The 26,200-nt window shown below is 48.9% G+C and overlaps 1 protein-coding gene across 2 annotated transcripts in view; it reads right to left on the bottom strand.

Annotated features, from left to right (window-relative positions):
• Window positions 1–17,988, bottom strand: part of LOC140398273 (hepatic and glial cell adhesion molecule-like) — a 134,213-nt gene extending 116,225 nt beyond the window's left edge. Inside the window, exon 1 of one of the 2 annotated variants that reach the window (XM_072486756.1) lies at window positions 17,532–17,988. In XM_072486756.1, coding sequence (XP_072342857.1) covers window positions 17,532–17,616 — 85 coding nt within the window. In that variant the 5' untranslated portion in view covers window positions 17,617–17,988. The remainder of the gene's footprint in view (window positions 1–17,531) is intronic. The other variant, XM_072486757.1, reaches the window with a different exon arrangement.
• Window positions 17,989–26,200: the final 8,212 nt, after the last annotated feature.

Genomic DNA, 26,200 nt, shown 5'->3' with positions numbered 1-26,200 from the left:
CGGCTGATAAGAGGGGCCTGAATAGGCCGGTGAAGATGGCTCGAGTGTTCGTGCACTTAAAGGGACTGAAGGCGGACGTGGCCATGCTCCAAGAGACACACCTGAAGGTGGCGGACCAGGTCAGGCTAAGAAAGGGATGGGTAGGACAGGTATTCCACTCGGGACTGGACGCGAAGAATAGAGGGGTGGCAATATTGGTGGGAAAGCGGGTGTCATTTGAGGCCAAGACTATTGTAGCGGACAATGGAGGGCGATATGTAATGGTAAGCGGTAGGCTGCAAGGGACGTGGGTGGTGTTGGTAAACGTATACGCCCCGAACTGGGATGATGCAGGATTCATGAAGCGCATGTTGGGGCGCATTCCGGACCTGGAGATAGGAGGCCTGATAATGGGAGGGGACTTCAATACAGTGTTGGATCCAGCACTGGACCACTCCAAATCAAGGACTGGAAAGAGGCCGGCGGCGGCCAAGGTACTTAGGGGGTTAATGGATCAGATGGGGGTAGTGGACCCATGGAGGTTTGCAAGGCCGCAGGCCAGGGAATTTTCTTTCTTCTCCCATGTACACAAAGCCTACTCCCGGATAGATTTCTTTGTTCTGGGTAGGGCGCTCATCCCGAGGGTGGAGGAGACAGAGTATTCGGCCATAGCCGTTTCGGACCATGCCCCGCTCTGTGGAACTGGAGCTGGGAGAGGAGAGGGACCAACGCCCGCTGTGGCGGCTGGATGTGGGACTGCTGGCGGACGAGGTGGTGTGTGGGAAGGTGAGGGGGTGTATCGAAAGGTACTTGGAGGCCAACGACAACGGGGAGGTGCGGGTGGGGGTGGTATGGGAGGCGTTGAAGGTGGTGATCAGGGTAGAGCTAATCTCCATTAGGGCTCATCAGCAGAAGACAGAGGGTATGGAAAGGGAGAGGTTAGTGGGGGAGATTTTGAGAGTAGACAGGAGATACGCAGAGGCCCCGGAGGAAAGATTACTTGGGGAAAGACGACGGCTCAAGACGGAGTTTGACCTGTTGACCACAGGGAAGGCGGAGGCACAGTGGAGGAAAACGCAAGGGGCGACCTACGAGTATCGGGAAAAGGCTAGTCGGATGCTGGCACACCAGCTCCGTAAGAGGATGGCAGCGAGGGAAATAGGGGGAGTCAAAGATGGAAGGGGAGCCACGGTTCGGAGTGCGACGAAAATAAACGAGGTATTTAAGGCCTTTTATGAAGAGCTGTACAGATCCCAGCCCCCAGCGGGGGAAGAGGGGATGAGGCGATTCCTAGATCAACTGAGATTCCCGAGGGTGGAGGAGCAAGAGGTGGCTGGTTTGGGGGCACCAATTGGGTTGGAGGAGCTGAGCAAGGGTTTGGGGAGCATGCAGGCGGGGAAGGCCCCGGGACCGGACGGATTCCCGGTGGAGTTCTGCAGGAAGTACGTAGACCTGTTGGCCCCGCTACTGGTGAGGACCTTTAATGAGGCAAGAGAGGAGGGGACCCTGCCCCCGAAAATGTCGGAAGCGACAATTTCTTTGATCCTAAAGCGGGACAAGGACCCACTGCAATGTGGATCATACAGGCCGATCTCGCTCCTCAATGTGGATGCAAAGTTGCTGGCAAAAGTGCTGGCCATGAGGATCGAGGACTGTGTCCCGGGTGTAATCCACGAGGACCAGTCGGGATTTGTAAAGGGCAGGCAACTAAACACCAATGTGCGGCGGCTCTTGAACGTGATAATGATGCCATCGGAGGAGGGAGAGGCGGAGATAGTGGCAGCTATGGACGCGGAGAAGGCCTTTGACCGAGTAGAGTGGGAGTACCTCTGGGAGGTGCTGCGTAGGTTTGGGTTCGGGGTAGGGTTTATCAATTGTGTTAAGCTCCTTTACAGAGCCCCGATGGCGAGTGTAGTGACGAACTAGCGGAGGTCGGAGTACTTTCGACTGTACCGAGGGACGAGGCAGGGGTGCCCCCTGTCCCCCCTGTTGTTCGCATTGGCGATCGCACCATTGGCCATGTCATTGAGGGAGTCTAATAAATGGAGGGGGGTGGTCCGAGGGGGAGAAGAGCATCGGGTGTCGCTATATGCGGATGACCTGTTGCTGTACGTGGCGGATCCAATGGAGGGGATGGTGGAGGTCATGCAGACTCTAAGGGAGTTTGGGGAGTTTTCGGGGTATAAGCTCAATGTAGGGAAGAGTGAGCTCTTTGTATTTCAGGCGGGGGACCAAGAAAGAGGGATAGGGGACCTACCGCTGAGGAGGGCGGAGGGGAGCTTTCGGTATCTGGGGATCCAGATCGCCAGGAGTTGGGGGACCCTACATAAACTGAATCTGACGAGGTTGGTGGAGCAAATGGAGGAGGATTTCAAAAGATGGGACATGTTACCGCTCTCGCTGGCGGGTAGAGTGCAGTCGGTCAAAATGGTGGTCCTTCCCAGGTTTCTGTTTGTGTTTCAATGCCTTCCCATCGTGATCACTAAGGCCCTTTTTAAGAGAGTAGGCAGGAGTATTATGGGGTTTGTGTGGGCGAATAAGACCCCGAGAGTAAGGAGAGGGTTCCTGGAACGCAGTAGGGACCGAGGAGGGTTGGCGCTGCCAAACCTGGGGAGCTACTACTGGGCAGCAAATGTGGCGATGATCCGCAAGTGGGTTATGGAGGGAGAGGGGGCGGCATGGAAGAGGATGGAGATGGCGTCCTGTAAAGGAACGAGCCTGGGGGCGTTGGTGATGGCACTGCTGCCGCTCTCGCCGACAAAGTATACCACAAGCCCGGTGGTGGCGGCAACGCTAAGGATCTAGGGCCAGTGGAGACGGCACCGGGGTGCAATGGGAGCATCGGTGTGGTCCCCGATCAGGGGTAACCACCGGTTTGTCCCGGGGAAGATGGACGGGGGGGTTCCAGAGCTGGCATCGGGCGGGGATTGGAAGAATGGGGGACCTGTTCATCGACGGGACGTTTGCGAGCCTAGGGGCACTGGAGGAGAAGTTCGAGTTACCCCTGGGAAATGCCTTTAGATATATGCAGGTGAGGGCTTTTGTGAGGCGACAGGTGAGGGAATTCCCGTTGCTCCCGGCACAAGAAGTTCAAGATAGGGTGATCTCGGGTGTATGGGTCGGGGAGGGCAAGGTGGCGGAAATACACCAGGAGTTGAAAGAAGAGGGGGAAGCGCTGGTAGAAGAGTTGAAGGGTAAATGGGAGGAGGAGCTGGGGGAGGAGATCGAGGAAGGTCTGTGGGCTGATGCCCTAGGTAGGGTTAATTCCTCCTCCTCGTGTGCCAGGCTCAGCCTGATACAATTTAAGGTGGTCCACAGAGCGCACTTGACGGGGGCGAGGTTGAGTAGGTTCTTTGGGGTGGAGGACAGATGCGGAAGGTGCTCAGGGAGCCCGGCGAACTATGTCCATATGTTTTGGTCATGCCCGGCACTGGAGGGGTTCTGGAGAGAAGTGGCAGGAGCAATATCTCAGGTGGTGAAAGTTCGGGTCAATCCAAGCTGGGGGCTAGCAATATTTGGAATAGTGGACGAACCGGGAGTGCAGGAGGCGAAAGAGGCCGGCATTCTGGCCTTTGCGTCTCTAGTAGCCCGGCGAAGGATCTTGCTAATGTGGAATGAGGCAAAGCCCCCCAGCCTGGAGGCCTGAATAAATGATATGGCTGTGTTCATAAAGTTGGAGAGGATTAAGTTCGCCTTGAGAGGGTCTGCGCAGCGGTTCTACAGGCGGTGGCAACTGTTCCTAGACTATCTCGCGGAGCGTTAGAGGAAGGTCGGTCAGCAGCAGCAGCAACCTTGGGGGGGGGGGGGGGGGTTGGGGGGGGGGGGGGGACGTCCTGGGAGGGGAGGGGGGAGGGGGGGGGAAAGGGGGGACTGCCTGGAAGGGTGGATGAGCAAGAGATAACATGAAGGGTTGGGGAAACTGGCACGTACGGGTGAGGGCCAGTGTACAAAGCTGTGTAAATATATCATTTTGCCATGTATATATCTTGCTCTGCGCGATTTCTCGTTTTTTTTTGTTACGAGGGGGGGGTTATTGTTTGTAAGGGAGAAAAATTGTGTTAAAAAACTTTAATAAATATATATATTTTTTGAAATGAACATTAAGGCTCGTGGAATTGGCAACACATTGTCTCGGCAGATTAAAAATTGTCTTTACAACAGAAGACAAAGGATAGTAATCTATGGAAGACATTGCTCCTGAGAAGTAGTAACTGGATTCCTGCCCTTCACAATATTTCTGAATAGTGCTTGTCCCAATTGTAATAGAAAGGAGATTGATCATCAGCAAATTGATTTGTTCCAATTATAAAGATGGACTGAGAAACAGTGGATGGAGTTTAATGCAGGTAAATATCGGAACTTATAACATTAAATATTTACATAACATGAAAAGGTACCAGAAGCGAAGAAGAAAATCATTTTGGGTTGATTATTGGTAATAACTTGGTAGATATGAAAGTTATCAACAGTGCAAATAAAGTATGCATCTGGAGAACATTGTATAACAAGTTGGATTCACTTTTTGCGGACAAAGTACGGCATGCAACGTTGAGTACTAATTCCCAAAAAGGATATTAATATCTTTTTTAAAGTTCAGAGAAGATTGATTATTGTTGGAGAGTTAAAAATAATTAAAATTAAGAAATAAATAAAATGTATTTTTAAAAAACTTTTTCGATCTGTCACTTTTATCTTACTTTCTTCATCCAAATCTCTTCCCCTTTCGATTTCACTTTCTTTGACATGCCGTTGAATTAATTATTTTATTCTATTACAGGATCCAATATTGAATTAATGATTTTATTCTACTACAGATTCAACATTGAATTAGGATTTGGGTTTGGGTTTATTGTCATGTGTACCGAGGTGCAGTGAAAAGTATTGTTCGACGTACAGTCCACACAGATCGCTCCATACATGAAAAACATAGGACCTGCGATAGATAGACAATGTAAATACGTAGACACAGACATCAGGTGAAGCATACTAAGTGTAGTATTACTCAATAGAGAAGATGTGTTGAGAGATCAGTTCAGTCCATAAGAGGGTCAATCAGTCTGGTAACAGCGGGAAAGAAGCTGTTTTTGAACGTGTTAGTGCGTGTTCTCAGACTTTTGTATCTCCTGCCCATTGGAAGAGGTTGGAAGAGAGAATAACCCATGTGGGGGAGATCTTTGATTTTGCTGCCCGTTTTCCCAAGGCAGCAGGAGGTGTACACAATCAATGGATGGGAGGCAGGTTCGCATGACGGACTGGGCTGTGTTCACAAATTAATTATTCTATCGTACTTCCTGTCTCAGACTCTTCATGCCTCATTAAAGGTTCATCAATTTGATTAGTTCAGGAGACACACAGTTGCTTACTCTGTTTACATAGGTCCCAGATCCCCCTTAGAATACGCTGAGATGGCTTTATAACCACTGTCAGTTTCACTGCAAATAGCCATGTGAAGCCTGTGGACAAATGTATCTGCCATGAATGGCTGGCTTGGTTTCTTCTCCACTGACCACAAAATCTGGCCTATTCTAAATCTGAAACGTGCACAATCAGTTTGTCAAGAAATCTGATTCTTGGATAAAGATTATATCTGGACCTGGGCTAGTTTGTAGAATTCAGAGAAAGAAAAGTAATTAGTATCTGACATGAGGTGGAACTTGACAACAGGTCATTGAGAAATGTGTGGGTTTAGGCAAGACAAGCTCAAGCCAACTGGTTTGTCACATCAATGGTACCAAGTTCTAAATCAGCACATGAACATCCCCTGGCAAATTAAGGAATGAACATTGGCATAGCTTTTTCAAGGTTGATTCATAGGATGTGGGTATCACTGGCTTGGCCAGCATTTATTACTCATCACAAATTGTCCTTGAGGAGGTGATGGCAAGCTGTGTCCTTGAATCATTGCAGTCTTTGTGGTGTCAGTACACCCACAGTGCTGTTAGGGAGGGGGGTCCAGGGATTTTGGCACAGCAGCAGTGGAGACATATATATTTCCAAGTCATAACGGTGAGTGAGGAGAACTCACAATTTCTGCTGCTCACATGCATCTGCTGCCTTTGTTCTTCCATTTGGTAGATGCCATGGGTTTGGAAGGTACAGTCAGAGAAGACTTGGTGAGTTGCTTCTATACATCTTGTAGATGGTACACACTGCTGCCACTATGTGCCAGTGGTGGGAGTAAACATTGAAGGTGGTGGATGGGGTGCAATGAGTTCCCGACGCCGAGCGGGAAGCTCGCGTGTGCAGACTCCACACGGACAGTGCCGTAGTGGGGGTGGGACGATCGGGCACCGAGGGGGGGGGCCTTATGGGCAGCTGGGGGACTGATCGGGCTGGTCGGATCTTCGGGCGCGCGGCCGATCGGGGGGCCTACATTTTGCAGCTGCCTCTGCAGTCCGAGTCCACCGGAAGTGTGGGGCCTGTATCCCACCCAACCCACCCATCTGGAAACCCTCATACCCCAGCAGTATCATCAAGGGGATGGGCGTGGCCATGCTCATTCGATGGCCCACCAGGTGTTGACAATCCTCAGTGCACTCCTTAGAAGCGCAGCCCCATAGCAGAGGAAGCAGGGGATTACCAGAGCTCACCCCAAAGAAAGAGCACATGCACCCATCGCTGGAACCCTCCCTGGCACACTGTCCCTCTCAGAGTAAAAAGCCACCCCTGAGGATCACAAGGTGTCTCAAACCCTACCTGTTCACAGTGTCCCAATTCCATCCATCCCGCCCCCAGCCAGGAAATCTAATCAGTTCCATGTCACAACCTGTGTTAAACACAGGTTCCACATAACACTACAGCTAAGGTCCCAGAAAACATACACATCCCTTGCTCACCCCCATCTGTAGGACTTGCTCACACACCAGGCTGTTAGCATGGAGATGAATGGCTGCACAGTATGAACATATCCACCACGTGACCAGTTGCCACCTTCCTGGCACAAGGCCACAGAGCGTAACGCAAACATCAGTTGCGACAGCAACTGAAATGAAAATGAAATGCAAGTCGCTTATTGTCACAAGTAGGCTTCAAATGAAGTTACTGTGAAAAGCCTCTAGTCGCCACATTCCGGCGCCTGTTCAGGGAGGCTGATCCGGGAATCGAACCATGCTGCTGGCCTGCCTTGGTCTGCTTTCAAAGCCAGCGATTTAGCCATACCCCTGTTGGCAGTGATGGGTGGTGAGGGTAGGGGCTCCTATCACAGATCGGGTGCCAGTCACAGGTGGGGACAGGGGTGATGCGTTAAGTAAGTTGGTTCAACGTTGACTGCAACTGGATGCACTGAAACTAGAAACAGGCTTCCGACACAGGAGATGGTCCAACACTGTTTTATTGAACTTGCTGATTGCTGTACATAATCTGCTGTGGGTTGACACTCTATTAATCTAACTGATAACCTCCTACTGGCTTGACCAGACTAGCTCTCTACCACATGGAGATGGTGCTCACTGGCCTGTGCACTCTAACTATCTCAGTAGCTGTGAGAGTCTTAATGCCCTGTGGGCTTTATAGTGGTGGTGTCCTGTCTGGTGATTGGTTGTTCTGTGTCGTGTATGTTCATTGGTTATCCTGTGTGTCAATCACTGCCTGTCTGCATCTCATTATATACATGAGTGGATATTATGACAAGGGGTGCAGTATGGACTTTTTCATGAATCCTCTGGAAGACCTGTTTGAGGCGAGCAATGTGATCCTCGGGCCTCGTGGACCAGATGATCATGTCGTCCACATAGACTCGCACCCCCTCAATACCCTCCATCATTTGCTCCATTATGCGATGAAATACTTCGGAAGCTGAGATGATACCAAAAGGCATGCGGTTGTAGCAATACCTGCCGAACGGAGTGTTAAACATGCACAGCCTCTGACTGGACTCGTCCAGCTGTATCTGCCAGAAACCACGTGAGGCGTCCAGCTTAGTAAAGAATTTGGCATGAGCCATCTCACAGGTTAATTCTTCACGCGCCGGGATCTGGTAGTGCTCTCACATTATGTTGCGATTCAATCTTTGGGATCAATGCAAATGCGGAGTTCACCAGAGAGTTTCTTGACACAGACCATGGAGCTGACCCAGTCTTTTGGTTCCATGACCTTTGAGATGATGCCCTGGTCTTGGAGCTCTCGTAGCTGCATTTTCAGATGATCCTTGAGGGGAGCCGGCACCCGGCGTGGTGCATGGATGACTGGGGTGGCATTCGCCTTGAGCAATATCTTGTAGCGATATAGGAGCGTGCCCATCCCATCAAACACACTGTGGTATTGCATGAGAATGTCGTCTATCTCAGCCTGGAGATTTGCATTGGGTGAGGTAGTTGCCGGTGTCGAGGACATGGCATGGACTCGCTGGACCAGATTTAGGAGTTTGCATGCTCGAGCATCGAACACGGATGCCTTGTCAGGCCGGACGATCTCGAATCTTAACGTCGCCTTGATTGCCTTGTGAGATACACCTAACTGACACGATCCACTGGCAGCTATGGCGTTACCATTATAGTCAAGGAGCTGGCAGGCTGGTCTCGGTTGCTGTCGAGGTCCGACTGTGATATGAGGTTTGCAGACGCGCCAGTGTCCAATTTAAATCGGATGCGAGACTGGTTGACCGTGATGACAGCACACCACTTGTTGTCAGGATCCACACTCAGGATTGAAAGGAGGTTTGCAGGCGCGGTGGAGACCAGCTCGCGTGTGGTGATAATGCCCACCCGATATGGAGACTCGAGGCAGTCAGCATCGGGGTCCTTTGGGCTGTCGGGATCAGAATCCTGCATGCCTTGTTGTACGCAGCGGACACGTCTGCGCTGCAGCTGGGATTGCTGGCTGTTGTTCGGTGGAGCGGACCTGCAGAAGGCAGGAGTAATGCCCAGGCTTTCCACACTGTAGACATCGCCTTCCTTTGGCTGGACATTGCCGTGAATGGGCGGAGCCACAATTTGGACACGTCAGCTCGCTGACGTCAGCGCGTTCTGTGCGCCATCGCGCTTGCGCAGTGCGGTCGGCCAACATTTGCACATACGCATTTGGGTCTTCAGCCTCATCAGCCACCTGGTCGTGGCGCGCATGTGTGGGGACCCGAGAAAAGCACGCAAATCGGCCACTCTCCTTGATGCTCAGGCCTTGCATTTTTGCGATGGCCTGCGCCCTTTCTGCCTCGTGGGAGGCCAGTTTTGCAGTTCCTGCCACCCTGGTGCAGGAGTAGCGATTTCTAGCATGCTCATGGACAACGCACGTTTCGATGGCGACAGAGAGGGTCTAATGTTTGATTTTGAGGAGCTGCTCCCTCAGGGAGTCGGACTGGACCCCGAAAACGATCTGATCCCGGATCATGGAATCAGCCGTCGAGTCATAATTACATGGCTGCGCTAGGATGCGGAGAGGGGTCAAAAAGGACTGAAAAGTTTCATCCTTACCCTGAAGCCTCTGTTGGAAGATGTATCTTTCAAAGCTCTCATTCACCTCAATGTCGCAGTGGCTGTCGAATTTCAGCAGAACTGTCATGAACTTTGTCTTGTCTTCGCCATCGGCAAACGGACGCGAGTTATATATGTGGATGGCTTGATCCCCCGCAGTCGACAGGAACAGCGCGATCTTTCTGGCATCCGATGCTGCCTCGAGGTCGGAGGCCTCGATGTACAGGAGGAATTTTTGTTTGAAGACTTTCTAGTTGGCGCCGAGGTTGCCGGAGATCCGGAGGAGGCTGGATGTTTTCTATGCCGCTGTATGGCTGCTTGCTGGTCGTTGCAGATTCACTCGAGGTAGGTTCGTTAATTAATTAATAGGTCCCTGGTACCATCATGTGTTAAGTGAGTTGGTTCAACGTTGACTGCAACTGGATGCAGTGAAACTAGAAACACGCTTCTGACACAGGAAATGGTCCAACACTGTTTTATTGAACTTGCTGATTGCTGTACATAATCTGCTGTGGGTTGACACTCTATCAATCTAACTGATAACCTCCTACTGGCTTGACCAGACTAACTCTCTACCACATGGTGATGGTGCTCACTGGCTTGTGCACTCTAACTATCTCAGTAGCTGTGTCCTGTGAGAGAGAGAGAGTCTTAATACCCTGTGGGCTTTATAGTGGTGGTGTCCTGTCTGGTGATTGGTTGTTCTGTGTCGTGTATGTTCATTGGTTATCCTGTGTGTCAATCACTGCCTGTCTGCATCTCATTATATACATGAGTGGATATTATGACAAGGGGTGCTGTATGGACTACATTATCTCGAAGGGACTGGAAGAGGTGGGAAGGGACATGTTGAGGGCAGTGTAGCAGTACAGCTTAGAGTGATCGTGTAACCTGGGGACATTTCAGGCGGCACGTTAGCACAGTGGTTAGCATTATTGCTTCACAACTCCAAGATCCTGTGTTTGATTCCCGGCTTAGGTCACTGTCCGTGCGGAGCCTGCACATTCTCCCCACATCTGCGTGGGTTTCCACCGGATGCTCCAGTTTCCTCCCACAGTCCAAAGACGTGCAGGTTAGGTGGATTGGCCATGATAAATTGCCCTTAGTGTCCAAAAAAGGTGAAGTGGGGTCACTGGGTTGGGGGTATAGGGTGAAGGTGTGGGCTTAAGTAAGGTTCTCTTTCCAAGGGCCTGTGCAGACCCGATGGGCAGAATAGCCTCCTTCTGCACTGTAAATTCTAAATTCTTTGTGCATTGGACAGTCAAGGGAACCCTCATCTTGCTGACATTCTCTGTCTCTCCCCCTTCCCTCCGCCGAGGCATTGATATCAGAGTACAACTAGCTATGCTCCCTATCTACCTGGCTGCTGTTGCCGTCAGATGCCCAGTGGAGAGAGCACCAGGGCCATCCCAGGGATGACCCTGCACAAGAGGAGCCTGCCTCAGGAGAACAGGGGCCAGCTGGTAAGGTTCAGATTCTGGCCGTCTAACAGACTGAAGAGGAGGTGCGAAGGCACCCTTATAACGATGCTCATGCAACAACCAGGAGTGTCATCAAGCGGTGAATCAGCTTGCTCAAGATGCGCTTCCAATGCCTGGACCGCTCTGGTGGGGTGCTCCAATATAGCCCCCAGAGGATATCGAGCATCATGCTGACCTGCTGCATACTTTATAACATTACAATCATAGAATCATACATTACTCAGTGATGGGGCGACATGCTGGAGGAGGAGAAAGAAATCCAGGTCTCACCTGACAAGGAAGTCGAGGATGGTTTCCAGGATGATCCGAGGGTGGAGCCGGAGCTAGCATGGCAGGCAGCCCAACATGTGATCCAGGGCCACTGCATACAGGACAACTTCGTCACCTCCAGACTTACCAACCAGAAGGCCTGGTCACCAGCACCCTGTCTCCTCCTCCTACTTCTAATGTCCCCCCTCCACATAAAATCCACTTTCCCCTGAGACTCTGAATCTTTTCCTATCCATTAGTCCTTCCACCCCTTCCTTCTCCCTTATTCCTTCACTCCATTTTCCGCCAGCCTTCCACCCTTTCCCACTACACCCTTCGGGGGTTATACCAACATCATCACAGGGTGTTGGCCCTGGGATGATAGTATCAGCGGGTCTTGTCCGCGGGACGGAGGATGATGACGTCTCTCTGTGAGATGAGCTCTGCTGTTCCTCATTGTCTGACAAAGTCTGACTCCTGTCTTTAAGATAACATTCCACTGTCCGCCTGGGTGATCCCTGCATGTGTGCTGGCGATTCCTTCTCACGGGTCCAAATATGTTGGTGAGGGAGAGGTTGCAGGATAGGGTGGATGGTTAGGGCTTACTCACTGGGGATGCTGTAATACAAGACAGGCTCACACTGTAGGCCCCATGCCCTGCCACTTCTCAGTGAGGGTGTAACCGTGTGGGACGTTCATGGGTCACGTGCACCTCTGGCCCCTGGCCCACCCAGCCGCCACACAACACCCAGTTCCAGCCCATCATTCACACCTGTGAGACAGAGGCGAGGTGCAGGTTGGACTGCTGGAGAAAGTACTTAATGGTGACAATTTACAACGTGTGCCCTTACTCTCTACTGCACCCATACGAACTTAGTGTCATCTCTCGTTCTCATCTTTCGTAGCCTCCTGCTCCTTCTAGGTGTTAATTTAGAAAGCACATCAGAAGGGGAGACAGCCTGCTGCTTGTCTCACCCTCTGCCCTTTGATGCCCTTGGCTTTCATCCTCTGGAGGGCCTGGATCTGGATGGGCCCAGCTAGCTTCCGGGTGTCACATGGTGATGGCATGTCACCCTGTTCTGCCCACGCCCAGCAAATGCGCCAATGTCAAGTGGGGGGGATTCGGAAAGGCAGACGTGTTCCTACGCCTCCCCTGTGAGAGCGCTGGGATGGGCCTCATCACTTCCTCCTCCCTCAAGTTGCTAGCTAAACCCTCGGCTACCCCATGGGACAGAGGGAGGCAAGAGTGAGCCCCACCCTCACCTGGCGCTGCCAGTCTTGGAGGTCAGCCCTCGTCTGAACCATGGTCTTGATGCTGTCAGTCACAGAGCACTGACACTGGTCCATGTCCCTCAACTAGTGAGACAAGTCCCTCACTGCCTCGGATGTGCCCCTCTGTGATAGGCTGTGGTCAGTCAGCATCTGGCCAATGGTCTTGATTCCCTCAGCTGTGACCCTTTGTGAATGGGCCAAGCTCTGGAGTGCCACAGTAATGTTCATGTGTCTCCGGGACATGTCCGCCTGTGACTGGGCTCACCTGCCCAGCGCCTCATCCATGGACAGTAGTATGTCCCAAGCTGGGTGGCCAAAGGGACAGCCAGGATGGGCTCTCAGGTGACCAGAGGCCTTCTGAGTATTCAAAGGACTCAGCAGTGTGAGCAGCCAGGAGCTTGTAAGCCCAGGCCCCGCTTGTAAATACTTGGCCTAATTTGCGGCCTGGATACATCCGCCTCAAAGGGGCAGAGCATCGGGGGAGGGTGGAACATGAAGTGAACAAGCCGCCAATGATGAATTCCGCCAGTGCATGGCGCAACCACCGATATAGGAGTCAGTGAGGGACCAGAGTATGGCATTGGAATTGGCGCCTGGCGCAAGCCTCAATTTTGTGATTACCCACGATTTTCTACCCGGCCGTGATTCACATTTCCGCCACCGCGAACCAGAGAGTCCAGGCCCAGATGTTTCACCTAGCTAGTGCATCAAATACCAGGGTACATAATCTTGGGATAAGGGAGAGGCCATTTAAGACTAGGATGAGGAGGAATTTCTTCACTTGGAGGGTGGTGAATCTTTGAAATTCTTTACCCCAAAGGACAGTGGAAGCTAAATCAATAAGCATTTTCAAGATCAAAATCTGTGGGCAGCACGGTAGCACAAGTTGATAGTACTGTGGCTTCACAGCTCCAGGGTCCCAGGTTCGATTCCCCGCTGGGTCACTGTCTGTGCGGAGTCTGCACATTCTCCCCGTGTCTGCGTGGGTTTCCTCCGGGTGCTCGGGTTTCCTCCCACAGTCCAAAGACGTGCAGGTTAGGTGGATTGGCCATGATAAATTGCCCTTAGTGACCAACAAAGATAGGAGGGGTTATTGGGTTACTGGGATAGGGTGGAAGTGAGGGCTTAAGTGGGTCGGTGCAGACTCGATGGGCCGGATGGCCTCCTTCTGCACTGTATGTTCTATGTACGTTACTAGAGACCACTGCATCAAGGTATATGGAGATAGCGCAAGTAAGTGGATGACCAGCCATAATCAAATCAATGGGCCAAATGGTCCACTCCTGTTCCTATGTTCATATGTTGCTATTCAAATATTTATATTCCAAGAATATGATAGCATGTCTATTTAGTCTCCATCCATTAGTCTCATGGTGGCCATGATGTTGTCATAAAAAGCTATCTGCCATCCTTACTTGGTATACATTTAAAAAATATTCTTTCATTGGATGTGGGCGTGCCTGGTAAAATCAGCATTTGTTGGCCATCGCTAATTGACGTTGAACCGATTAGATTACTAAGCCATTTTAGAGGGCAGTTTAGAGTCAACCAGATTTTGTGGACCTGGAGTGACTGGTAACGATGACAGATTTCCTTCCCCACAGGGCATTAGTGAACCAGGTGGGTTTTGACAGATTTCATGGTCATGAGCTTTATGTTCCAAATTTATTGATTGAATTAAATTCCACCAGCTGCTGCGGTGGGATTTGAACCATGTCCCCAGAGCATTAGCCTGGGCCTCTGGATTACTAATCCAGTGACATTACCACAACACACTGACACCCCCTGGGCAAGACATATGAAAGAATAATTAAAAATCAACCCACTCCTACTCCAGATCTGATCCCAATACCCCAAAGTCTGAATCCCTGCCTCCCATAAAACACACCTGACATTTACCTCCCTGATCTGCTTTTTCCTTGCTGGTTGACATGTAGGCTAGAATTCTCTGGCTGTTCGCTAGAGACAGGGGGCTGGATTCTCCGCCCCACTGCGTCACATTTCTATTTTATCCCGCCGGTGGGATGCTCCATTACGCCGGCTAGTTAATGGGATTTCATATTGTGGGGCAACCCCACGCCGTCAAGAAACCCCCTGGGTTGCCAGCAAAACAGAGCATCCCGCCGGCGGAGAATCCAGCCCAGGATTCTCTGGTCCTGCTGGCAATGCTCCCCACCTGTGGATTTCCCGAGGCGTGAGGTGGCTTCAATGGGAAATCCCATTGACAGCGACGGAATGTGAGAATTCCCCAGCCAGTGAACGGCGTTCCGCCGAGAAACACGCGGCTGGGAGGCTGGGGAATCTCATCCGTACTAATCACAAATTTGGTCTTTGGACAGAGATACATAGAATAATCCTGCAATTTCTAACTCAAAGAGTCTGTTTCTTACTCCATAATCTTACTTCCACATTAGACCATTGATTCTGATACCCGAACTTCTGGCTGATGTCCTCATATCATCTAAGTGTTTCTACAGTGCTGTGTGTCATCTACACTAGTACTTGAGAGGAAACACACCTTTGGGAGTTTCCTGCTTATCATTATTTTTTCAAATTATTTCATGGCATGAGGGCATTTGTTGCCTTTCCCTAATTTCCCTTGAGAAGGTTGTGGTGATCCATCTTCTTGAACCACTGTGGTCCATGTGGTGTAGGTACACCCGCACACAGTGCTGGTAGGAAGAGAGTTCTACGTTTTTGACCCAGTGAAAGTGAAGTAATGGAGATATAGTTTCAATTCACGATGTTGAATGGTTTGGAGAGGGGCTTGTGGGTGGTGTTGTCTGCTACCCTCGTCCTTCTAGGTGGTAGAGGGTGTGGGTTTGGAAGATTCTGTCACAAGAGGCTTGGTAAGTTACTGCGGTGCATCTTGCAAATGGTACACACCGCTGTCACTGTGTGCCGATAGTGGTGGGACTGAATGTTTAAGGTGGTGTATGTGTTCATCATGTACGTTACTTTGTCCTGGTTACTGTTGAGCATCTTGAGGGTTGTTGACGATGACTTCATTCAGGCGAGTGGACAATATGCCATTACGCACCTGACATGTATCTTGTACATGGTGGACAAGCTTTGGGGAGTCAGGGGATGAGTCATTCTGAGTCATGGCAGAATTCCCAGCCTCTGACGTGCTCTTGTAGCCACAGCATTTATATGGCTGGTTCAGGTAAGTTCCAGGATATTGATGATGAGGGATTCAGTGATGGTGATGCTGATGAACATCAAGGGGAGAGTTAGATTCTCTCTTGTTGGAGATGATCATTACCTGGCACTTCTGTGGTGTGACTACCACTTGTGCACTTATCAGCCCATGCACGAATGCTGTCCAGGGAGTGGAGACCCACCCACCATATTATAGGGAACAGCATGAGAATGGGCAGCCAGGTAGTGGGCTAGCCATCTGTCCTATTTTACATGCCCCCTCACCCCCCACACCTCAGAGGGTGAGGTGGGTCATGCCCATCTAGAGCTTCTGCTCTAATCCTTATTCATTAATTCCTATTGGAACATGCCTATGATTGCTTACTTGGTTGTTATCACCCTCATCATCAAATAATGAAGTAAGTTCTCACTATCTGGGCTCATACATGATCAATGGTCCCTTTAGCAGTGGACAAAAGGCTGGGTTGTGTCAGCAAACTCATCAGCACAAGGGAAAAGGCAGCAAATGAAGTAATAGGTACGCAGTAAGCACTATAAGAAAATACTGTCCAGTTGGCCTTCACCAGAGGTTGGTTGCACCATATGATTCCTGGGCAACTTTTGGGAGAGACAAATCACCATAATTTCAATTTTTCTCTCATTTTAGCTAGTTCCGAAGAAGAATCACAGAATCCCCGCAGTGCAAAAGGAGGCCATTCGGCCCATTGAGTCTGCACCAACTCTCTGAAAGAGCACCCTACCCAGGTCCCCTCCCTATCCCCGTAACCCTATAACCCCAACTCACCTTTGGACACTAAGGGGCAATTTATCATGGCCAATCCACCTAACCTGCACATCTTTGGACTGTGGGAGGAAACCCGAGAACTCGGAGCAAACCCACGCAAACACAGGGAGAACGTGCAGACTCCACAAGACAGTCACCCAAGGCCGGAACTGAATCCAGTCCAGTCCAGTCCAAAGACGTGCAGGTTAGGTGGATTGGCCATGCTAAATTGCCCTTAGTGCCCAAAGGGGTTGGGTGGGGTTGCTGGGTTACGGGTGTGGGGCGGAAATCTGGGCTTAAAATGGGGGTGCTCTTTCCAAGGGCCGTTGCAGGCTCGATGGGCTGAATGGCCTCCTTCTGCACTGTAAATTCTATGTAATCTATGTAATCTATGAATCCGTGTCCCTGGCAGCAGTCCTAACCACTGTGCCACCGTGACGCCCGTGGACTCGTATTGGACTCAAAACATTAACTCTGTTTCTCTCTCCACAAATACTGCCACACCTGCTGAACTTTTCCAGAATTTTCGGTTTTTTAAGTTCCATTTTGAGTTGATCTACAGCGCTCCCTCTCCCCACCTCCAATTCCCAACACAGAGGACAATATGGCCGTGAGCCAGAAACATAGCCGAAAATCAGAGGATGCATAGCCAAAACTGTGATAAAATAAAACATTTCCTGAATGGAGAACACTATCCTCAGTGGCCGTCACTGTTGAAAGAGTTAAAAGGCTAAACAAGTGCCCAGTAAGTGCCCACACAGATCTGCATGGCCCCCTGCCTCTGAAAACTAATTATACTATCGGAATATGACAGCCTGCATCAACGTGAACTGCAGTCAAGCACAACAGTTGACACCACCAATGTACAATACAAACTTCCTAAAAGTCTGTCTGTGGAAACCATGCAAAAAGTATGTCGTGGGGAGAGAAGCATGCTATAGAGTGGGAGAGACGAAGAGAGAGATGAGTAAACAATGTATGTTATTTTCCAGGGTGTCTTAGGGACTTCTGCGTTGACCAACAAAAGCTTAAGTCATTTAAAAAAATAAATATTTAAAATAGTTTTCTGAGGCTCTGTCCACTCTGAGATGATGACTGGTTTCAATGACTTTAACGAGAGATCAAGTGCGGCGAGTAAACTCATCAGCAGGAGCAGAGTCGGATCAAATCTCAGGAATATGTTAAGCTGACATATTTCCAACAGAAAAGACATCCTACCTGATAGTGCTAGCAGAAGACAGAAAATGTTGCAGAAGTGCAGAGTAGTGAAACCTCTTGAGAATACTTCCCTTCCTGCCTTCATTTTGGGACTGACGCTGTCTCCTGGCTGATGATCATTTGCATGATTTGTGCAATCAGGGCACGTCCTCAGTACCACTAGGAGTTTTCGACAGACCTCAGCTCTGCCAAGCTCCTGAATAGAAGAGCACTGTTCTCTAATTTATTACCAAGCCATCAGCACTGAGAATCCATGCCAACTTCAGAAAAAGATGGGGCAACATAAAGATGGAGATCTGCCTTTTCCCTTTACAAAAAAAGTAAACCTCTTGAGAAAACTTGGGAACTGATATTTGAACTCAGAGTCTTCTCTGGGCACTGCTGCTGTCAGTTGCCCCTGAATGTTTTGATATGGACATTAACTCTTTGCATTCCCGTGTTCTCAAATCCACAAGTTTGGGTTTCCTCAAAGCAACAGTTTCCTTTTTAAAACTAAATGCCGCAGTGGCCATTAGCTTGCCTCCCTTGCAACTTCCATCTTGCACATTGCACCTTGCCTTCACACTGGAGGCGTGAGTCAATCCCTCCCACTGACCGCTCTGTGACCACTGCTAACAACGTCTGCAGCATTCCCAGATCAGAATCAGTTGATTGTTCCTGTAGACCGCTGCTTTCTTGCCGCAGAATTTCCTTTGAGTTTTTTTCAACCTGCTCCCTGTCTGCCAGGAAACGCAATAACATTTTCAGAAGAATATAGAAACTGTGAAATTGTTCTGGCATAATCATTAAAAAAAAATATTATTGCTCTGCCAGCTTGAGATTGCCAATGCCATTTAGTCTGAGTACCAGTTTAGCAATGTATTCAAAAATGACGATTTAGAATCATAGAATCCCTACAGTGCAGAAGGAGGCCATTCGGCCCATCAGGTCTGCACCGATCCTCTAAAAGAGCACTAAACCCATTCCCTGCCCTATCCCTGTAACCCCATAACTCCATCTAACCTTTTGGACACTTAGGGAGAATTTAGAATGGCCAATCCACCTAACCTGCAGATATTTGGACTGTGGGAGGAAAACGGAGCACCCGGAGGAAACCCACGCAGATACGAGGAGAATGTGCAAACTCCACACAGTCACCCAAGGTTGGAATTGAACACGGATCACTGGCGCTGTGAGGCAGCAGTGCAATAAATTTGATAAATATTTTACAAACGCTTGTAGGTCTTACATTTCCCATCTATTTCACTTCATACATGATGTAATGTCCCACGTTTGAAAATTATTATAACCTTTTAATGTACTTGTAGAATAATGGGCTAATAGTTATGGTAATGAGATGGTGATATGTATCATGATGTAATGGACAGGGGAAGGAGGTAGAATTGAACTCATTTATTTTCTCGCCATCTGACCATAAACAGAGGCGTTTTCATTTTTGAATGGGCTGTGGCATGTTTCCCCAAATCCTCTGTTTGTGAGGTCAATTTTTAAAGTGACTCGCAGCAAAACTCTCTTTAGGGTTAAATCAGGAGTTTAGTTTATTCGCACATTCAAACCAGGAAATGGTCTCCAAATCATGGACACACACAAGCACACAATAAGAAGATAGAAAAGAGTTTTTACAAATATGAGCAATTTCAAAGAAAAAAGCACCACAGATATGGAGATCAGTTCAAGTTATTTCCAAATTCCAGAAAGTCAGAGTTCAGTGAAGGTTCCTTCAAGGAGGAACTGCAGTTCATGCGGGTTCAACTAGCTGAAGTAAGAGTTGCCGAATGCCTTTAAAGTTGATGGTGGCACAGTGACATGAGGTTGGTAGACAAGGCCTTGGTTTGCTTGGCAGATGATGGCAGGGATCTTCCATAGAAAACAGGCTTTGAGGACACTCAGGCTTGGTGCAGGCTGTTGGTCAACCTGGTGTCTTACTTTGATGTTTGCAGGCTAGAGTTTAAACAGCAGGCTGAGTTCCGAGTCTTGAAATATAATGGCCTGTAATTTCCGGCTAGCAGCGGGAAGCCACCGGCCAATGATTTCAAAAGGAAAGAATATGCACTTAGCTGCGCTCGGATAATGTGATGAATCTTCCTCTCGATGTGGTAGCCTCAGGCCTCCAGCACCCTGGTCTGTGCAGGCGCCAGTGCAGTGCAGGAAGAATGCAGAACCACCCCCTTATAATGTGGCCAATTTGGGAATGGCCATTGAGGGCAGGCATTTAAACAGCAGATTTATATCCAAGCCAACAGGCAACATAATTAACATGTATTTTAAAGGTATGGAGAAGATTTTTAAACAGTTTTTTTGCTTTCTTTTATACAGGCATTGCTGTTGTTATTGATTCTTTTAAAGTAATTTTTAATTTTTTTATGATTAAAGGTGATTATTTATAAGTGAAGATAGGTTTGGTTATTTATTTTAAATTTGTGAAACTATTTAAATCTGCACTATATTATTATCTAACTTTACGTGTGGCATGCCTAAAAGTGTTTATATGTTTAAATTTAGATGATGGTCATAAGATATTCAAAGTGCTCCAGGGTTTTTTGCTGTCACTGTCTTTTTAATAGCTGACATTTTTTTGATTGGTGTTCATAGAATTGTAGAATCACTGCAGTGCAGAAGAAAGCCATTCGGCCCATCGAGCCTACACCGATACTCCGAAAGAACACTCTACTCGGGCCCATGCCCCCGCCTTTTCCCAGGAACCCCATCTAACATTAAGACACTAAGGGGCAATCCAACAAGTCGAATCCACCTAACCTGCAGGTGTTTGGACTGTGGAAGGAAAGCAAAGAACCCGGAGGAAACAGCAACAGCACCGTGACACAATAGTTAGCACTGCTGCATCACAGCATCAGGGACCCGGGTTCAATTCTGGCCTTGGGTGACTGTGTGGACTTAGTACTTTATCCCTGTGTCTGTGTGAGTTTCCTCCAGGTGCTCTCGTTTCCTCCCACAGTCCAAAGATGTGCATGTTAAGTGGATTGGCTATGCATCGTTGTCCCTTAGTGTCCAGGAATGTACAGGTTAGGTTCTGGGGTTAGGGATGTGGGAATGGGCCGAGGTAATGTACTCTTTCAGAGGGTCAGTGCAGATGGGCCAAATGACCTCCCTATGCACTGTAGAGATTCCATGGTTTTAGGAAACCCATGCAGACGCTGTGTGCTTACTGGTCATCCTATGTGTCAATCACTGCATTTGCTGCGCCGTCTCTAGGACAAGTATTGTATTCCTTTGGTGCAGTCACCAGAACGGTACACTTTACTCCAGATGTGGTCTGACCAATGAGCTGCAGGATTTTAATAAGCCTTCCTTCCTCGTGTACTCCAGTTCCCTGGCAATAATGGGCAACACACCATGTGCCTTCCTAACTGGTTGTTGCATCTACATGTTAATTATTTACTGTCTTTGAATTCTGTTTTAACAAATAAGGACACTCAGATGCCTCTCGGGACACCAACATTTCTCTGTAGAAGAACCAAATAGACACGAAACGTTAATTCAGTTTTGCTCTCCACAGATGCTGCCAGACCTGTTGAGTTTATTCAGCATTTTCTGCTCTTCCAGCATTTGCCGTATTTTGCTTTCATTTTAGTAGCTTCTCACCATTTAACAATCTTCTATTTTTCTTTACTTCCTACTTTTGTGAGGGGCACGAAGAATCCAGCACGAGTTTGTAGAGTCAAACAGAATGTAACTTTATTTACAACAAAATGTACACAGCAGCCGTAGTTCACCACTGCTTCCTTCTCTAGCCGGTACCACACTGGCCAGCTCTATACAGCTGCAACTACTAGTGATTGCCCCGCCCCCTTCATTGGGGGATATCATACTCCCCAAGAGTCATGGGATAACCAATTGTCCCCAGCCAATAGAATTCGGGTAGGTTATAACACCTACCAAAGTGAATAACCTCACATTTATCACCACCATAGTCCACCTGTGCCCTTCTTACCCATTTGCTTTACCTGTCTATATTCCTTTGCAACCCTTTTGCATCCTCCACACCACTTCCTTTTCCGCTAGTTAAAGTCTGCCAACTGAAAATATCATGTTAACTCCCACTCTGTTTTCTGTTGATTGAGCAGGCTTCAATCCATGCTAAATATATTATCCCAAATCAATGAATCCTAACTTTGTGTAATGACCACTCAACCCATAATACACGATCTAAGATCTGGGAGGCACAGTGGTTAGCACTGCTGCTTCACAGCACCGGGGACCCAGTTCAATTCTGGCCTTGGGTGACTTTGGAGTTTGCACTTTTTCTCCATGTCTGCATGGGTTCCCTCCGGGTGCTGCAGTTTCCTTCCACAATCCAAAGATGTGCAGATTAGGTGGATTGGCCATGCCAAAAGATTGCAAGATGTGCAGGTTAATTGGATTGGATTGGATTGGATTTGTTTATTGTCACGTGTACCGAGGTACAGTGAAAAGTATTTTTCTGCGAGCAGCTCAACAGATCATTAAGTACATGAGAAGAAAAGGGAATAAAAGAAAATACATAATAGGGCAACACAACATATACAATGTAACTACAAAAGCACTGGCATCGGATGAAGCACACAGGGTGTAGTGTTAATGAAATCAGTCCATAAGAGGGTCATTTAGGAGTCTGGTGACAGTGGGGAAGAAGCTGTTTTTGACTCTGTTTGTGCGTGTTCTCAGACTTCTGTATCTCCTGCCCGATGGAAGAAGTTGGAAGAGTGAGTAAGCCGGGTGGGAGGGATCTTTGATTATACTGCCCGCTTTCCCCAGGCAGCGGGAGGTGTAGATGGAGTCAATGGATGGGAGGCAGGTTTGTGTGATGGACTGGGCGGTGTTCACGACTCTCTGAAGTTTCTTGCGGTCCTGGGCCGAGCAGTTGCCATACCAGGCTGTGATGCAGTCTGATAGGATGCTTTCTATGGTGCATCTGTAAAAGTTGGTAAGAGTCAATGTGGACATGCCGAATTTCCTTAGTTTCCTGAAGACGTATAGGCGCTGTTGTGCTTTCTTGGTGGTAGCATCGACGTGGGTGGACCAGGACAGATTTTTGGAGATGTGCACCCCTAGGAATTTGAAACTGCTAACCATCTCCACCTCGGCCCCGTTGATGCTGACAGGGGTGCGTACAGTACTTTGCTTCCTGAAGTCAATTACCAGCTCTTTAGTTTTGCTGGCATTGAGGGAGAGATTGTTGTCGCTACACCACTCCACTAAGTTCTCTATCTCCCTCCTGTATTCGGACTCATCGTTATTCGAGATCCGGCCCACTATGGTCGTATCATCAGCAAACTTGTAGATGGAGTTGGAACCAAGTTTTGCCACGCAGTCGTGTGTGTACAGGGAGTAGAGTTGGGGGCTAAGTACGCAGCCTTGCGGGGCGCCGGTGTTGAGGACTATTGTGGACGAGGTGTTGTTGTTCATTCTTACTGATTGTGGTCTGTTGGTAAGAAAATCGAGGATCCAGTTGCAGAGTGGGGAGCCAAGTCCTAGGTCATGGGGTAGGGCTGGGGCCAAGGTAGGATGTTCTTTCAGAGGGTTGGTGCAGACCTGATAGACTCAATGGCCTCCTTTTGCACTGTAGGAATTCTATGATTCTAAAATAGTCTGTCGCTTAGTTGGTTCCTTGACATACTGATATAGGAAACTCCTGCATACATTCCATTAATTTGTCTTCCACAAAACATGAGGAATTTGCTCCTACATCCCTTGTTTGTGAATTATTGGCCCAGATTTTACAGTCATAATGATAGTAAAAGTTCAGCCTTTGCAGGCATTACTCCACCGAAGCTGACAGCAACTTCATTTGGAGAATAAAGAGGAAATGTAGAAGTTGTGATCAGTGATTCTATGCTTCTCCCACAAAATAAGTTGATGAGGTACTCCCTTCACACTTGCCCATGGCTGCAATCAGTGGAAATCAATTGAATTGATGAGCGCTTCCATTTAAAAAAAATTTTTTTTTAAATATTTTTATTCTCCTCCTTTTTCACATTTTCTCCCACATTTACACCCATCAACAATAAACAACAATCAGCAAGATATGTCAATCCCCATAATAACAACGATCCCATCCGCCCACCAACCTCCAAACATCAGCCCGCATGTTTACATAAACAAATGACAAAAAGGAATCAGGGATTACCCGTAGACACCCTTAATCTACACATCTACACAACTTCCATCCCACCTCCCTGGCTCAAATCTGTGGTTCCCCCGAATCGGCATTTCCCTTGACCCTAAACCCAACCCGAAGTGTTGGCGAAACTGCATGCAGATTTTCAATGAAGGTATTATTACCGGACTCCCTGAATATTTCCCCGGAGCTATCGAGAGCGGCGCTGTTGCAAGTGCCTTCAGCCCCGACCCCCTGCACAAACTCTCCTCCATTCTGACCCACTGAGAATCAACCCCTCTGACCCAGCTCCGCACTTTCTCCACATTCGCCGCCCAGTAGTAGTACAACAGGTTCGGGAGACCCAAACCCCCTGCCTGCCTTCCCCTCTGTAGCAGCACCTTTCTCACTCTGGCCACCTTCCCTCCCCATATGAATGAGGTAATCCTTCCCTCAATCTCCCTGAAAAAAACCTTTGGCAGGAAAATCAGTAGGCATTGAAAAATAAACAGGAATCGCGGCAACACATTCATTTTAACCGCCTGTACCCGACCTGCCAGTGACAGAGGAAGGCCGTCCCACCTTGCCAGATCAGCTTTCACTCTCCCCACCAAACTGTGGTGATGTGCATCACTGTAAATACATGTAAGCTAGACAGACACTAGAGGGAGCACAAGAAACATCACACACACACACTCGACAAATGGACATTCACGATACACAAGGAGGTGACACGACCACAGGGGGGCATTACACCAACCCATACAGAAAGGACACCACACACATGATCAGCCCCCCTTTGGCCAGTGGAGACAGTCAGTGAGGAGAGGCACAGGGTTGATTCATCATCACACCCACCACGTGGAAGACAGCAGCTGCTCAGTCAGTTTAGGTAGCTACAATAGGATTAGCAGTAGTGTCGAACTCAAGTTATAAAAGTGTACATAGTGTAAATAAATGAGTTGAAGTTATTTAGACGTCTCGACCTTCCTTGACAAATGCAACACAAGGAAGCCGCTTATGTTACAAAGGAAACATAACAAAACACAAACTAGTTATGTTGTACCTGCGAAGCCTCCCCCACTCCCGGGCAACCTGCATCCCCAGAGACCTAAAATGAGTCCCTGCTCTACGGAATGGCAGTCCCCCACCCCTGCCCCCACCCCCGGCTGAGACACCACATTCTTGTCCAGGTTCAACTTGTACCCCGAGAAAGACCCAAATACCCGCAGTAGCTCCAATATTTCCCTTAACGACGCACTCGGTTCCGACACATACAGCAGCAAGTCGTCGGCATATAAGGACACCCTATGCTCTATCCCCCCCCCCCGCACTATTCCTTTCCATGCTCCCGAACTTCTCAATGCGATGGCCAACGGCCCAATCGCAAGTGCAAACAGCAGGGGGGACATAGGACACCCCTGTCTCGTCCCATGGTGGAGATAAAAGTATCTCGAACTGATATTATTTGTGCGGACACTCGCCTTCGGTTCCTTATATAATAGCTTTACCCAGTTCACAAACCTTGGTCCAATCCCAAACCGCTCCAGCACTGCCATCAGGTACCCCCATTCTACCCGATCAAACGCCTTCTCGGCGTCCAATGCCACAACTACCTCTGTTTCCTTTCTTTCCGCTGGTGCCAAAACAATGTTTAAAACCCTCCTAATGTTCGAAAACAGCTGCCTCCCTTTCACGAACCCCGTCTGATCCTCCCCTATCACCTTCGGAAGGCACTCCTCCAGCCTACCCGCCAGTACCTTCGCCAACACTTTTACATTCAAATTCAGAAGTGATATGGGCCGATACGACCCACTCTCCGTCGGATCCTTAGCTTTTTTTAGTAACAGGGAAATCGATGCCTGCCCCAAGGTTTGCGGCAACACCCCCTTCCCTATCGCCTCCTCAAACATCCCCACCATCAGGGGTGCCAACCTATCCTTTAAATTTTTATAATATTCCACCGGAAACCCATCCGGCCCTGCCACCTTCCCCGACTGCATCCTCCCAATCGCATCCTTTATCTCCTGCTCCACTATTGCTCCTTCTAATGTAGCCCTGTCCCCCTTGCCTAGCCTAGGGTATTCCAACCCATCTATAAATTCCTGCATCTCACGGTCTCCCCCGAGTGGCTCTGACTTGTACAACCTCTCATAAAACTCCTCAAAAACCTTGCTAATCAGCACTGGGGCCACCACCAACTTCCCTGCCCTATCCTTCACCTGAAGAATTTCCCTTGCCGCTGTCACCCTCCGGAGCTGACCCATGTTCATAAACTGCACCCCTTGCTCATCTCAGTTGGCGCACCGCCTTCCTGGTGGACAGTCGGTCGAAGCTCGCCTGTAGTTCCTTCCTCTTTTCCAGCTTCGCCGGGTCCCCATCCTCTGCATACCTCCTATCTACCTCCAACATCTCATCTATTACCCTCTGCCGCTCCAACCTCTCCTCTTTATCCACCCTGGCCTTAAACAAAATTACCTCACCTCTCACCACCGCCTTTAGAGCCTCCAAGACGACTGCCTTCGACACCTCACCCGTACAATTGATACCTACATATTCCTTAATTACCTTT

Source organism: Scyliorhinus torazame, chromosome 21, assembly GCF_047496885.1.
Source record: "Scyliorhinus torazame isolate Kashiwa2021f chromosome 21, sScyTor2.1, whole genome shotgun sequence".
NCBI classification, from domain to species: domain Eukaryota; kingdom Metazoa; phylum Chordata; class Chondrichthyes; order Carcharhiniformes; family Scyliorhinidae; genus Scyliorhinus; species Scyliorhinus torazame.
Note: the sequence above shows the minus strand (reverse complement) of the source record. Positions and strands in the feature narration are given on the sequence as shown.